At 52.5% G+C, this 15,073-nt stretch overlaps 1 protein-coding gene across 1 annotated transcript in view; it reads right to left on the bottom strand.

Moving 5' to 3' along the window:
* Prkcz (protein kinase C zeta) overlaps positions 1-15,073 on the bottom strand; it is a 111,758-nt gene that overhangs the window by 24,365 nt on the left and 72,320 nt on the right. Inside the window, exons 6-10 of the mRNA XM_032893433.1 lie at positions 11,990-12,121; positions 10,764-10,845; positions 8,321-8,373; positions 7,467-7,655; positions 4,620-4,717 (exon numbers count right to left, since the gene is read on the bottom strand). Coding sequence (XP_032749324.1) covers positions 4,620-4,717; positions 7,467-7,655; positions 8,321-8,373; positions 10,764-10,845; positions 11,990-12,121 — 554 coding nt within the window. The remainder of the gene's footprint in view (positions 1-4,619; positions 4,718-7,466; positions 7,656-8,320; positions 8,374-10,763; positions 10,846-11,989; positions 12,122-15,073) is intronic.

Raw genomic sequence — 15,073 nt, 5'->3', positions numbered from 1 at the left:
CTCTATTTAAAAACAACAGCAACACGCCAAGGGTCAAGTGGCATCTGATATCCATAAGCTACGTTAGGCAGGATGAGTTTCCTCAAGTGTCTAAGCCAGGAGGCCTATGGACGCCCCTCCAAGGACAGACAGTCAGAGATTTGCCCTGCCTTAACAAGTGAAAGTGTGGGTGTTGGCAGGAAGGCTAGCACAGCAAGTCTGGTGACCTCAGTTTGATCCCTGCAACCTATATAAAGGTGGAAGGAAAGAAACAACGCTACAAAGTTGTCCTCTGACTTCCAGACAGGCTAACACACCTCCTCCTCCCACACACAATAGTAATAAATTAAAAAAAAAAAAGGGGGGGGGAAGCAACTCCTCAGCAGGCCAAACTAACTAAATTCTCCTCTCCCTCCCATCTCCCATATTCTCTCCCTCATATTCTCTCTCCCTTTCCCCCTTCCCTTCCCCCTCCCCCGGCTCTCTCCTTCTCTCTCTCTCTCTCTCTCTCTCTCTCTCTCTCTCTCTCTCTCTCTCTCTCTCTCTCTCTTGTGTTAGGGATCGAATCTCAGGCTCTGCACACGATAATCCTACCTTCTATCTCGAGCAACTCCCTAGCCGACAGTTCAGTAGCAGTCTGCATCCCTGTCCCCAGGCCACACTGAAATGAGGGGGGCGCACACCAGGGGGGCTTAGAAGGAGTCATTTTGGCTTTCTAGGTTACCCCTTTTCCTGGAACAGCTTAGGCTGAAATGATTTCTCCCTGTTTTTCGAGGTTTCTGTGGGAGAGTTTTAATTCTGGTGACTGCCTGGTAAAGACGGTGCCGACATGGGGTACGGCTTCCCCACAAGCAGATGCTTTAGTGTTTAAAGTGCCCCATCTCACAGCACGTTCCACGCGCCACGGAAGTGGTTGTCTGCCTGCGGAGGGCGGGAATTCTGTGGGGGCCCACCAGAACAGGCACTGCTGGATTTGGGAAGGAAAGAAAGAAATCCTTATCCCCACCCCGCCCCCTCCCCATTCCCCAACCCCGCAGAGAGGCCTTTTTTATAATCTCCAGGCACATGTGGAAACCATTGCCTTTTATTGACTAGATTTCCACTCACGGCTGCCAGCAAGCGCTAGCATCCTGCCTGGAGTTTCATCGGTTTCCTGTTGTGTGTGATCTGCTGGGAGGCCGAACACACTGACATTCATCCAGCCCCTGCAACAGTTCCAGCAAGAACCCAGGATGTGTTCCAGGGAGAAAGTCTTTATAACCCCTGTGGTTATTAAGACGGCAGGATAAGGAGGGCATGGCAAGGCACCCAGGCATAGCCTGTGCCCAGTTGCGGGCATCAGATTTTTTTTTTGCTCCTGGTGGCTTTGCCTTGTTCTCTGCAAGGTCAGTGACAACGTACCAGCGACTGAAACGGCCTTCCCCTCTATCTCTGACTGAGGGAGGAGCTGGCTTCTCTTTTTCTTGGTTTCTTGGGGCTGGCACACAACGCTGCTATTGGCTTGTGTAAAGACACGGCACCAACCAGGAGAAAGGTTTCCCACATCAGGCGCTCAAATTCATGAGGTAGCCATGAACGGCCTTGCTGAACATTTCTGCTAATGCTACAGTCCCTTCCAGAACTCTCCAGCTTTGTTCCCAGAGGAAACGCATGAAGCGTTTGCACAGTGCAGGAACAAACTGGCCTAGGCTGGACTGGTGCCAGCAAGTCTTTAGGGCAGACCCAAGAGACGGCAAGACACCTTGGAGGACTTGGTGCTGTGTGGCTTGTGCTCTTTTCTGACACTTATTTCTAGAGATGTCTTGAGGCCTCTGAGTTACTTCCCAAATCTGTGACTCCACGGACAGCCAGCAAGTTAGGTCTGCTGAGTCAAAGAACACTGCCCACCCTGCACTGAGGCCACAGTGATCCACTGACATCCCAGATGCCCACCCTGCACCGAGGCTGCAGTGATCCACTGACATCCCAGATGCCCACCCTGCACCGAGGCCACAGTGATCCACTGACATCCCAGATGCTAACCCTGCTCTGGGGTCACAGTGATCCACTGACATCCCAGATGCCTACCCTGCTCCAGGACCACAGTGATCCACTGACATCCCAGATGCTAACCCTGCTCTGGGGTCACAGTGATCCACTGACATCCCAGATGCCAACCCTGCACCGGGGTCACAGTGATCCACTGACATCCCAGATGCCCACCCTGCACCGAGGCCACAGTGATCCACTGACATCCCAGATGCCCACCCTGCACCGAGGCCACAGTGATCCACTGACATCCCAGATGCCCACCCTGCTCCAGGGTCACAGTGATCCACTGACATCCCAGATGCCCACCCTGCTCTGGGATCACAGTGATCCACTGACATCCCAGATGCAGGGATGCCAGGGCCACAGTGATCCACTGACATCCCAGATGCCCACCCTGCTCTGGGGCCACAGTGATCCACTGACATCCCAGATGTAGGGATGCCAGGGCAGGCTGCAACATTTTACGGGTTCCCCCCCAAACCATGAAATTCACAAGTGCCCACTTTATACTTGTACAGGTGATTTTACCTTAAGGCTTTCCCCTTCTGAACACCACAGTTTCCTAAGTGACAGGCATCGCCCAATCGCTGGAGATTCCAAGACACGCAGCCGGCCCTACTCTGAGGGGAGCTCACAACCAGAAAGGGAGACAGCCATATGCATTCACCACAGGCTAAAGCAGGTGCACAAAACAGCCAAGGGAAGATGCAGAGCCTAAACCCACCCACACCAAATGTGTTTCCAGTGTTGGCGACAGATCCGGTTCAAAGCTATATGTGATGGGTGTTACTACTGGGGCCGCCGGGGCTTCACAGAGCCTGCTGAGGCTGCAGCCCGTGAGCTGTCCCAGCATCAGCTTCTGCACCTGGGTGACCCGAGGTCGGAGCACTTGACCCTGTTTCAGCAGCAGCAGCCCCGCGGCGCTGACCAGAGCACAACTGTTCTTAGCCATCTCACCCTTCGGCCTCACCCTCCCAGGCCAGGCTGGGTTGCTTTCCCTTGGGCTTGTTCCTATGCGCAGGAGACATGGTCAGAGCCAGGGCAGTGCAGAGGCAGGGCCATGTGGATGCACAAAGGGGACCATTGACTGCCAAGCCCTTCTTAGTGACTCTGGCTCTGGGGAGGGGCAGGAACGGGGAGAAAAGACTATGAGGCAAGGGTAGGGGATGCCTACAGACTGTAGAGGCGGCCTGGGTACAATATCCTTTTCCCCATGCATGGAAGTTTGGATTTCATCCCATAGTAATCAGAGCTGCCACAGAGCAGGAGAAAGACCTCAGACTGGTGCTTCCTACACCATGCTTTCAGGAGTTAGAAGCAGGAGTGTCACCAGCCACCATGGGTAGAAGCCTCAATTGGTTTGGGAAAAGGCAAGTTTGGTCCAGGGCTTCTCTGGTAAGCTGAGACCTGTGCAGGGATAGGATACCACTAAAGGCCAGAGCTGGGGACCCTGAGCCACAAGTGAAATGTTCCCTGTGCAGACCGTGCGGCTCCTTGTGCCAAGCTGCACTTGCAGCTTATGATTTTATGTTAACATGGCTGACCTGGCTAAGCAGTATCTGGGATGTATTTATGAGGATGCTTCTGGGGTTCACATGTGGAAACACAGAATGAGCAAAGTGGGGGTGATGGGAAATCAGTGACCGCCATCTGCAGGGTCCTGAGGGGCTGGGCTGAGAAGTTGCCCTTGCTCCTGGGTCTGAAGCTGGAATTCCACGGCTGGCTCTCCTGGTCTTTAAGTTGTAAGTCACAGACTGTGGGACGCCGTGCCCTCCATAATGCACTATGGGGGACTGGCTGCTGAAGACGTCTAGATCAGGACTTGGCTTTCATAACTAGCCTGGTTGATGAGCTGAGCTGTCTACAGTTCACTGCTGGAGGACTGAGGACAGGGCTCTGAGTGCTGAGCTAGCTTCTTCTAGAATCTGCCTTGAGCACCATTTTCCTTTTGCCCAGTTTTAGATAAGATCTTACGTAACCTCAGGCTGGCCTCGAACTCATGATCCTCCTGCCTCGGTCTTCTGAGTGTTGGGATTACAGGAGTGTGTGACCACACTCTTGGCTCAGCTTTGCCATTTTATCTCCTTGGTACAAGTCACTGCTTTGAGCAGGGGGGTGCTAAGCTGCTGACCTACTGAGTGGGGAATGGTTACAGGGCTATATGGGGGATAAACATGTTTGTTCAAGTCAACTGGTCGGTCCCCATTTTCATAGCAGTGTACTGTTGTGATCTTAGCCCACTAGATTTCAGATATGTTTAAAACAGTGGAATTTCAACATATATAATAAAGCTTAGAGGTAGCAACCTTGTGCTCATTAACCTCTGCCTCTTCTCAGGGAGCGGCAGCATAGGATACCCGTGCTCTAACCTCGGACCTCGGACCTGCCTTTGGTAGGATGCCTTCAAGAAGATCCCATGATATGGCATAAGCTCAGATGTGTGAAGTCTACTGAAGATGTCACCATCCAGTGGGAACCACAGGGTTAAAGTCTGATGACCTAAAAACCCAACACTTGCAGCTGGAGAAGGCTTGTGGAGGGGGAAGCTGGAACTGAGGTCTAGCTTATCGGAGAGCAGCGGGGCATTACAGAAACACTTTCCTCCTTACCGGCTTGTTGTCTGGAAGCAGGAGTGTAAGCCAACCAGGAAGGGGTTGCTGGATGCCTGCTCGAACACGTGCTTCTCTGTCTGCACCCAGTCGATATCCTGAAAGAGAGACCAGGAAGCACTACTGAGGTCACCGAGCGCTGCTCAGGCTGCCCTGGAGAGGGCAGGGGTTAGACAGGAAGGCGTTTCTTCTCTGGTTTTTGGCAAGACAATTTGGAGAGGGAAAGAAAGCACCTCTCAAGGAACACATCACAGTCAGGCGTGGTGGCTTACGCCTGTGAACCCTGCATCAAGGAAGCTAAGGCAGGATGGTTGGCAATATGGTAAGTTCCCAGGCAGCCTGCAGTCTGCTACAGGATGATCCTGCCTTGGGCAGAAAACAAACCAAACTGAACACCAAACCACCATCCACCTCCGCTTCTATCGTGACCACCTCCAACTTCACCTCCATCGCCCTCCCCGCCCCAAGGCACTTGCTGGGTTTGCTCATCATACACTGGCCCATGCTCCCTGTGAGGGTCCTGGGAAGGCTGCATCTGATTCAATTTGGGTACAAGGGGTAGAGGGCTAAGCAGATTCCCTAAGGCTCACAGCCACTGAGTATTGAGTTTGCAGACAAGCCAGTTATGGCGAGAGATCAGCTGCTACCACAGGGCCATCTCTCCCAGTTCTCCCACACGTGCAGCGGCTCAGTCGGATGCCGCAAAGTCAGAGACCTCATCTGGGCTCCACCACACAGCCCCAGGGAACAGAGGGGGATGAGGCTCCCACCCCCCAGCTCCTCTGCCGTCTCGTTGTGTAGAAATAAGAAGTGTAGAGACATGTTCAAACAATGCTGTCTTCTCTGGAAAGCTTTTGGAAAAGGAGATGAGCAGATTCTCAGTGGGAACCCATGCGGTGAGCTAGAGACAGCCATCACCCGCTCTGTTTTACTTTCTGAGCCCCAGGAGCGCCACCAGGTGGATACGTTTCAAGCCCTTCTCTGTGCCATGGACACCTAGCCCTACCTCACCCAGACTTGCTCCCCCGGGGGCTACACCGCCTGACTGTCATGCTCAGGCAGCTCATACTTGGAGCAGCTGCTCGGCACCCAGATCCTTGGATGGGAACCAGTGGGCGGGCTCTCCTCCATTTCTCCCAAGCCTGGGCCACCGGGCACCGGCATTATCTGTGATTGTCTTTGTGATCGTATCTAACTTACAGGAGCCCTTGGCACCGTGCAGGGCTAACTCGAAACAGTAGGGAACAAGCTGGAAGGTTACTCCTGGAGAACCAACGCCATCAGGAGGGAGACTTTCATGTTGGCATCCAAGCATTGGCAAGCCAGAACACATAACAATGCCAAGGCTGGTGAGTTCCACTGCAGAGGAGGCAAGAGTAGGAAGTCCAAAGCCTCAGCTCCGTGTAAGCAGAGATCAGTGGGCTTTTGTCAATGGGGGAACTTGGGGCAGCTCCTTAGGCCTTGTTCGGAACCACATCCTAGACAAAATAACTCAGGGGAGAGGTGGTAAGAGGATGCTTGTGAAGCAGCAGCTATGGTGGACCTATTAGGCAAAGATGACTCAGAGAAAGGGAACCAGAGTCAGCTCGGAAGGATATGGTAGTGCCTCAAGACTGTGCAAGGGGAGGGGACACCTGGTGGTGGTGAGGACAGGCTTGAGTCATGGGTACTGCCACTCAGGAGCTCAGCCTCCAGGGAGACAGGGCCAGCCTGGCAGGCTGTGTGTTATACAAATGCACCCTACAGGTGAAGGTCCCAACCTGAGCTTGGCTGGGGTGGGCGATGGGATCCTTTCTATCACCTGACGAACGAACGTTACGCTGCTTAGCTCCAGCAGTGGCTAAAGGACAGAGCCACTCTCATCTACACAGTGGCCTTTCTCTGCTCCTGAGAGACAGAGCAGGGACTCAGGGTGATGGCGGAAGAGTGCACAAACACGAAGCGGGCAAGGACGTGTCAGCCTCAAGCATCACCACAGAGGCCACGCTGGGTATGCACGTGTGCTCTGAGAGGGAACCGTGACAAAAAAGTGTTGGTGAAGATGTGGAAAAACTGTAGAGTCCTGAGCCCCACTGGCTAGAAGTCAAAATGGTGCAGCCATGTTAGACAGAGTTTGGGAGTTCCTCCAGAAACTACACCCAGAGTTGCCCCATGACCTAGCAATACCACTCCTAGAAATGCAAAAAGAGCAGAAAATGGGCTAAACAAATACGTGCATGTGAATGCTCACACCAGGGCAAGGTGTCCCATAATCCACAGAAAGTATCCCCGAAGAGATGGACAGAGAGGGTGTGATGGTTTGTATATGCTTGGCCCAGAGAATGGAACTATTAAGGGGTGTGGCCTTGTTGGAGTGGGGGTGTCCTTGTTGGAGGAGGTGTGGCCTTGTTGGAGGAGGTGTGGCCTTGTTGGAGTAGGTGTCTCTCTGTGGGTGTGGGGTTTAAGACCCTCATCCTAGCTACCTGGATGTCAGTCTTCCACTAGCAGCCTTCAGATGAAGATGTAGGACTCTCAGCTCCTCCTGCACCATGCCTGCCTGGAAGCTGCCATGTTCCCACCTTGATGATGATGGACTGAACCTCTGAACCTGTAAGCCAGCCCCAGTGAAATGTTGTCCTTTATATGACTTGCCTTGGTCACAGTGTCTGTTCATGGCAGTAAAACCCTAACTAAGACAGGGGGTGACAAGGGCTCTAATTCTGCCGCTGCAAACTTCAGAAGTGCGAAAGCGGCGACTTGTTGGAGTGGTCCACACGCCTTTGGTGATGACTTCCTAGGTAGCCATATCCCCAAACAGATGTGCACATCCTGGATCCCACAAGGCACTTCGGCAGGGCGTGTGCTTACCTCATCGTCGTGGACGAGCTCCTTCTTCACCACCTTCATGGCGTAAATCTGGTCGTTTTTCTTCAACCGCACCAGGAGGACCTTGGCATAGCTTCCACGCCCGATGACTCTGATGAGGTCAAAGTCTTGCAGCCCCAGCCCCTGAGAGATTTTGATCCCATCCACCCCATCGATGACAGGCTTAAGGTCCTAGGGAGAGATCCAGAGAAGGGGGGGGGGCACCATTTGCCAGAATCCAAAAACTTTAGCACCCAACCCTCATCTAACTCAAAGGACAAAATCAAAGACTGTGGGCTTCCAAAGGAAGGAGCCGGAGACACAGCAGTGGCTGTATGAGGGTTCTGGGGGTCAGTGGGGGCGTTTGCTTGGTTAAGCTGCCGGCTTGGGCATGCTCTGTGAGAGTGGGAAGTTCAGGCACGTGCTCCATGAGGGTGGAGAACGCAGAGCCTGCTCTTTACGCATTGCCCTGCTTCTGGTCGGTGAGGGTGAGGGTGGAGAGTGGTGTCTGCTCTGTGAGATGGCCAGCAGAGGCTTGAGAGCACGGCATGTTCTGTTTCCCTACAACACCAGAGCTGGCTGTAGGTATGAGGCTGGATGGAGCCAGATGGAACCTGTTGGTCAGATTCTGGGAAAGGGCCTGCTTGAGGGAGCAGCCGAGGGCTTGCCAGGACGGGGAGGACAAAGGAGCAGACGAAATGTGGTGAATTCACAACTCAAGAGCTAGGCTGGCCTCGGTCAGGCCACTGGTGTCATCTGAGCCAAGTGCAATCGTTTCCTACTGCACCTCGCCCACGCTGAGACTCGTAAGTGCCTCCGAAGCAAACCAACGGGCTTCGAAACTTTTATTCACTTACCTCAGAATCATCTTTGATATTGTCATGTTTCCGAGATGAAGAAATATAAGCAACTAGAAAAGGGAAGGAAGGAAGGGTATTACACGTGTCCTAGGAACACGGGGACCCAGTGGACCCTCACAACCCCAGCCCCCTCAGGAGGCCTCAGACAGCCCAGCAAGCACTCAGGGACCAATCCATAGACCAGCCGCAAAAGACTCTGGTTTAAAGAGTCCTGTGCAACTGCGGCTTCCAGGCTGGCTGCGTGAATGTGGAGGCAGAACCCTTGGAAGAAGCTTTAAGCTCTTTTACTCATGATGGTGTCACGATCTGCTAAACCCATCAGGCTGGGAAGAGCTGTTAGCTGGAAACGCAGTGTGTGTAGTTCACTTGGGGCTGGGTGTTGTGTGTGCCTCCAGGGTCCTAGAACTTGGGAAGCTGAGGCAGGATTGTGCAGTTCAAGGCCAACCAGGGCTACCTGGTGAGACCTTGTCTCAAACAAATAAAAAATGAGGGCTGGAGATGTGGCTTAATCGGCTAAGCACTTGCCTAGCCTGCACAGAGCCTTGGGTTCAATCTCCAGGGCCACACAAAGCGAGTGGGCGTGACAGCAAATGGCCATAATCCTAGCACTCTACTCTATCCCTGTGTTGGGATCCCTAGAACCCACATAAAAGCCAGGGGTGGTACATACTCGTAACCTCAGCTCTAAGAACTGGAGACAAGAGGATACATACACACACACACACACACACACACACACACACACACACACACACACACACACAGAGAGAGAGAGAGAGAGAGAGAGAGAGAGAGAGAGAGAGAGAGAGAGCGAGCATTCATACTACCATCAAAAGTCTGAGACCATCTGGAGCCTCAAAGCCTTGGTATATAATCTTCCAGTGGGTGGGTAGGAAGATGTTGGAAAATGGACAGAGAGGGAGGTGGATAATAGATTGTTGTGTGGAAGGGGAAATGACGAAAGACTAGGTGAGTGAATGATGAATGATAGATGGCCGTGTAAATCAGTAAGTGGATGATAACTAAATGATGGGTGGATGATGAGTGGGTAGGGAGATGGTGGGCAGATGAGTGGGTATGCAGGTGTGCATGAGTGCATGCATGAGTGTGTGCGTGCATTGTGTGATGGACAGGCAGATGAATGTGTGTGAGTGGGTGTGCATGTGTGTGATGGACAGGTGGATGAGTGAGTGTGTGTGTGTGTGTGTGTATGTGTGTGCATGCATGAGCATGTGCATGTGAGTATGTGATAAACAGGCAGATGAGTATGTGTAGGAGTGGGTGTGCATGTGTGCATGCACGCGTGTGTGTGTGAGTGTGTGTGTGATGGAGAGGTGGATGACTGGGTGTGTATGTAAGTGAGTGCATGAGTGTGTTCATGTATGTGTGTGATAGACAGGTGGATGAGTGGATGTGTGTATGCATGAGTGCATGCATGAGTGTGTGCATGTAAGCATGTATGTGATAGACAGGCAGATGAATGGATGTGCATGTATGCATAGTGTGTGCATGCGTGTGGGTGATGGACTGGTGGATCAGTGGGTGTGTGTGTGCATAAGTGTGTGCATGAGAGTGTGCATGCATCAGTGTGTTTGTGCGTGTGTGTGCTGGGCAGGTGGATGAGTGGATGTGTGTGCATTGGGTGAGTATGTTCCTAAATGAGTGTGTGTGTGTGTGCGTGCATGTGTGTGATGGACAGGTGGACATGTGGGTGGGAAAGGTACCTAAAGGGACAACCTTATTTTTTAAAATTTTGAGATAGGGTCTCACTATGCAGCCCTGGCTGGCATGGAACTTGCCATGCAGGCCAGGCTGGCTTTGGATTCGTGAAGATATCCGCTTGCCTCTGCTTCCCAAGTGCTGGGATTAAAGGCATGTGCCACCATACCTGGCTCTGGATTATTTTTTATTTATTTTTTAACACTAACAAGAAGTCTTTCCTCCCTGTGCTCCCCAGACATGACCCCTGTGCAGCAGCCATGCCCCACATGGAGCCACCCCCACGGAGATCAGCTCTGTGTAGTGCCCAGTGTGGGGGAGATACCTGGTCTGGCAGTCGCACACCAAGTGCTGTGCAGAGCAGCTGAAATCAAGACGGAAGAAGAAACCCTCAGCCCCAGATTCCCAGTGACGAGGAGACTACTGCCTGGTGGCTACCAGGGAAGACCAGCAGCCCCACCCATTTCTATGGGGACAGAGGGGAAGCCGTGTACAGGGTGGTTTCCAGCCCAGCTCATCCGTATTGACCTTGGAGAGCAGGTAGGAGGGAGTCAGGAGGAAAGGACAGGAAGATGGAGAGAGGAACACACTGCAAGGTTCAGAAGAAGGGGCGGGGCCCAGGAGACCAGGGGCGGGGCCCAGAAGAGAGGGGCGGGGCCCAGAAGAGAGGGGCGGGGCCAAAGAGAAGTGGGCCTACCCAGCTGGGGAAAGGGACACCTACTTCCATCAGTTTCTTCTGAAGGAAGGTCTACACCATCGTTCTTGTCATCTACTGGAGGCTCTTGGGAAGGCATGACAGAATCCTGCAAGAAAATGATGGTGTTGGCATGATGGGGTGGGAGTTACCACCTAGCTTTGACTTCATGTGTGTGCAGTGAGGGTGAGTGAAGTGAGCGTGAGTGAGTGCGTGCGTGTGTGCGTGTTGTGTGTGTGTGCGTGTGTGTGCGTGTGTGCATGTGTGTGCCATATGTGCATGCATGTGTGTGCATATGTGGTATGTGCATGTGCGCTGTATGTGCATGTGTGCGTGCATGCATGTATGTGTATGTTTGTATGTGTGTGTGTGCATGCATGCATGTGTGTATGTGCATGTGTTCATGTATGTGATATGCGGTATAAACAACAGCTGCTGGGTAGAGAGCACAGAGAGAGGAAGACTATTGTTATCTAAGAGTCTACCGGCTGAGGTGGTTGCTCAGTCAGGATCTTAGGCTATTGCCTTCCCAGAAGGCGTCTGATAGAAGGGATGCTTTACACCAAGCTTGGCAATACCCACTTGCTGCGCTGTGAACATCTTGCCAGTAGCCAGGCTTCTGATCAGCAGTCTAAGGGCCCTGGGACCCCATGGGGCTGAAGTCATAATAGAGCAGCTTCTAGTGACAGACAGATGGCCCCTTGGGTTCAAGAGTTGGCTTCCCTCACGACCACATCTGGGTTCATCTCACTATCTTACGGTAATATGGACCTGGAGGGTCATAGGTCATATGTGTCCTCAGGGCTTACAGTAGACATAGCAGAAAGGATCTCTAGGGAGAGTGGTTTTGGGGGGCTACTTGCGCTCCAGTCTGGATCCCACTCTTATTGGCCATAAGGAAGGTGGCTATGACACCTCAGGGGTGTCTGAGGCCTTGGGTCTGGCAAACATTGGATAGGGGCCATTGTACATCCAGGCTGTGTAGCACAGGCAGGCTGGTATAAGTGCAAGCATTAGAAAACTCAGTCGCTGGCATGCCAGTAGGACTGGACCCTTGCGGCCCCACTGCTCAGGATGAGAGAGGTTCTGTCCCGGACTCTGCCCACAGTCACCCCCACCGCATACAGGCCTCCTTCTGTCTGGAGGTAGCCGCAATATCACAACCCCGGTGGAATGACAGGGGCCAAGGATTGCCGAGGTCAGCTTGGCCGGAGGCCCAGAGGCCAGCCATCCCTCTCGGCACCCCAACTCACCATATGCCTCCTGCAGGTCAGCGGGACGAGGACGTGGCAGCGTTTATGGACAAGCAGCTTGCAGTTGATGCACCTGTACCCCTGCCTCGCGAGGCCCCATATCCTTTCGCTGCACTGGCCACAGTACGCTCTCTGCGGAGGGAACAGCGGCCATCAGCCCCAGTCAGCTCTTCTGGGAGCCCATGCCACGCTGAAGAGACTGGATGAAGACTCGGGCGGCTGATTCAGAAGATACCACATGGAGAGGGGCCTGGCACCGCCTTTCTGAATGCGGACCCATTCTAGCTCAGTAGTTCCCTTCTTGGGTTCACGTGGTTCACGTGGAGGCCAGAAGGAGTGAGGCCAGGTGAGGCTGCTGTGCTGCAGGGCTCAGCTGTGGTGCCTGCCATGTGGTTCTATTTGAGTCGTGCAGCCCGGGCCAAGAGGAGCGTGGCAGGAGCTCCTGACATTCTGTCTTGGAAAACTGTAGATGGCTGCGCGACAATTACGTGAGTTTTTTTTTTTTTTTTAAAGACTTGCTTATTTTATGTATGTGACTACACTGTCGCTGTCTTCAGACACACCAAAAGAGGGCATCATATCTCCATTACAGGTGGTTGTGAGCCACCATGTGGTTGCTGGGAACTGAACTCAGGACTTCTGGCAAACCACGTGCCCTTGGGGCGCCCCCATCCATGAACACAGACGAGGGTCCCCAACTGTCCCAGAATTATTAGCCTCCTTACAAGTTTTGGCTTCCTTTTAACCTTTCCCATGGGGTCTCAGGTAGCCCAGGCTGGTCTCAAACCTGCTATGTTCTCAAGGATGACTCAGTGTGCGAGAGTGGCGTTGCTGCCTTCTCCCTCTGAGGCAGGGTCTCCCTCTGAACCTAAAGTCCATCTTGGCAAAAACCCCAGTGCCTTCCATCTGTCCCACTCAGTGCTGGGGTTACAGGCATGCATGACCGTGCCTGTCTGGCTTGTTTTGTGGGTGCTGGGATCTAAACTCAGGCTCTGACGGTTGTTTGCAGCAAGCCCCCTTGGCCACTGAGCCATCCTCTCCACCCCAATCTTAAACTTCTGATTGTCCGGCCTCCGTTTCCTGAGTGCTGGGACCACAAGCCTTGTGGCCCTTGCTGGGGGTGGAATTCCGGGACTTGGCTACATTAGGGCAACCACTCCGCGTACTGAGAGATCTCCCCAGAGATGTACGGAGTTATATCCCCAGCCTCTTTTGTCTTTGGGGGGAAAGGTCTTGATATATAGCCCAGGCTTGTCTTAACCTCCCCAGTGCTGTGCTTACAAGTCTGTACAGGACAGGAGAGCGACTCTTACCAGGGGCCAGGAAAGGGAAGTTGCTGACCAAGAACAGCATGGGCTTGCCAATATGGACTGGACTGAGACCTCACCCGTATGTTTCTTAGGGGAGCTGCCAAAACTGTGCCAATAGCTCCAATCCCCACCCCACCCCATCTTATCTTCTTAATTTTTCTGAGACAGGCAGGGTCTCTCTGTGTGGCCTTGATGGCTTGGAACTTGCTATGTTGAAGAGGCTGGCCACACACACACACACACACACACACACACACACACACACAAAAATCACAGAGAGATGCGGGGCTCTGCCTTCAGCGTGCTGGGATTAAAGGTGGGCGCCCGCCACACCTGGCTGGTGGCTATTTAAAATCGATACTTGAATCATCAACATTTCAGAAAACGTGCCATTAAAACAAAACAAAACAACAAAAACAAAAAGGAAAACCAAAGCCCCAGGTCTCTATTCTCCGGAGCTCGCAGGAAATAGATTAATGGTATAAAAGCAATTTAAAGTCTGTCTCACACGCTGCCAATTTGTTTCTTGCTCCCATTTTTCAATCGTGTATTTTAATTTCTTTCAAACATATCAAACGCTCATCTCGTATTCAGTCAGGCTAAGCCTTCTGTCTCAGTTTCTGCTGGCTCTTGACCAGAAGGCTTAGTTTCCTACTAGGTTTTTTTTTTTAGTTGCTGATTGTGAGCCCAGATGTCCGAGATTCACTATCTGTGAGGATCCTTCCAGGCTGCCTTCAGAGGAGGGGCTGCTCTTGCTTCTGCCGGCCACCTGGGGGCGCTACTTGGCTGGGCCCTCTTAGGGGTAAAATTCTGGCTGTAAGAATGTCAGGTCCAGTGTGAGGTTTCGAATTCTCAGAAAGACTTATTCCTTGTTCCTCTGCCTTGCTCTACCTGGGTAGTGCGTGGCTCATGGGTAGACCCAAATCCATTTCTCTCAGGGCCTCAATTATTGGAGCAAACACCAACTCGGAGCTCCCGCTACCCCCCACCCTCTTTTGTAGATGAGCTTTTAGAGGATCACAGCTGCACCCATTGGCGCACTCACTGGGGCTCCTGAGTCACAGTGGCAGCACTGAGGCACGCACGCGCCCTTAAAAACTGAAAACGTGGACTCTGGTCTTTTACGGGATACGCCTGTTAACCGTTTTAGTTGCTTCAGACAAAAGACCTTAGAAGAAATACTTGGGCTTACCTAAGCCCGTCTCCCTGCCCACTCCAAGAGGCTTCTTTTCGTGAGACCCTGGTGAACATTTCTACTGCTTCCTATGTGTTTACAACAGAAGTATCACCCACCCAGCCCGCCCTGTAGCACAGGGACCAGCCCTGGGCTGGTACCCATCACAAGAAAAAAACCAGCAACTGCTGTGGTTTGGGTCCTTCCTATGGGTGGCTCATCACAGAGAGCTGGGCTCCCAAGCTACAGTTGTCCCTGGTAAACTCATCATGGGGCTGACTATAGGAGGTAGGTTCTTTTAGAGAAAAGTAGAGTGAATAGGTTCTAGACTTCACCCTGGGGCTAACCCAGACCCCACTTTCTAATTAACACAGGCAGTGATGACGTCCAGTGACCTTGACACTGTCTGAGAAAAATGTCTGCATTTTGAAAATACTCGTTAAGGGTCAAGCTGTCTGCATTTGTAAGCAATTACACTCGTTAGACACTCACAACTCTGCTCGGTCCTAACATTTATCAAGAGTTGACTTGCAGAGGCTGGGGAGAGGGCTCAGAGGTTAAGAGCTCTTGGAGAAGACCAGTAATACAGCCATCTAGAAT

Source organism: Rattus rattus, chromosome 1 (assembly GCF_011064425.1).
Source record: "Rattus rattus isolate New Zealand chromosome 1, Rrattus_CSIRO_v1, whole genome shotgun sequence".
NCBI lineage: Eukaryota > Metazoa > Chordata > Mammalia > Rodentia > Muridae > Rattus > Rattus rattus.
Note: the sequence above shows the minus strand (reverse complement) of the source record. Positions and strands in the feature narration are given on the sequence as shown.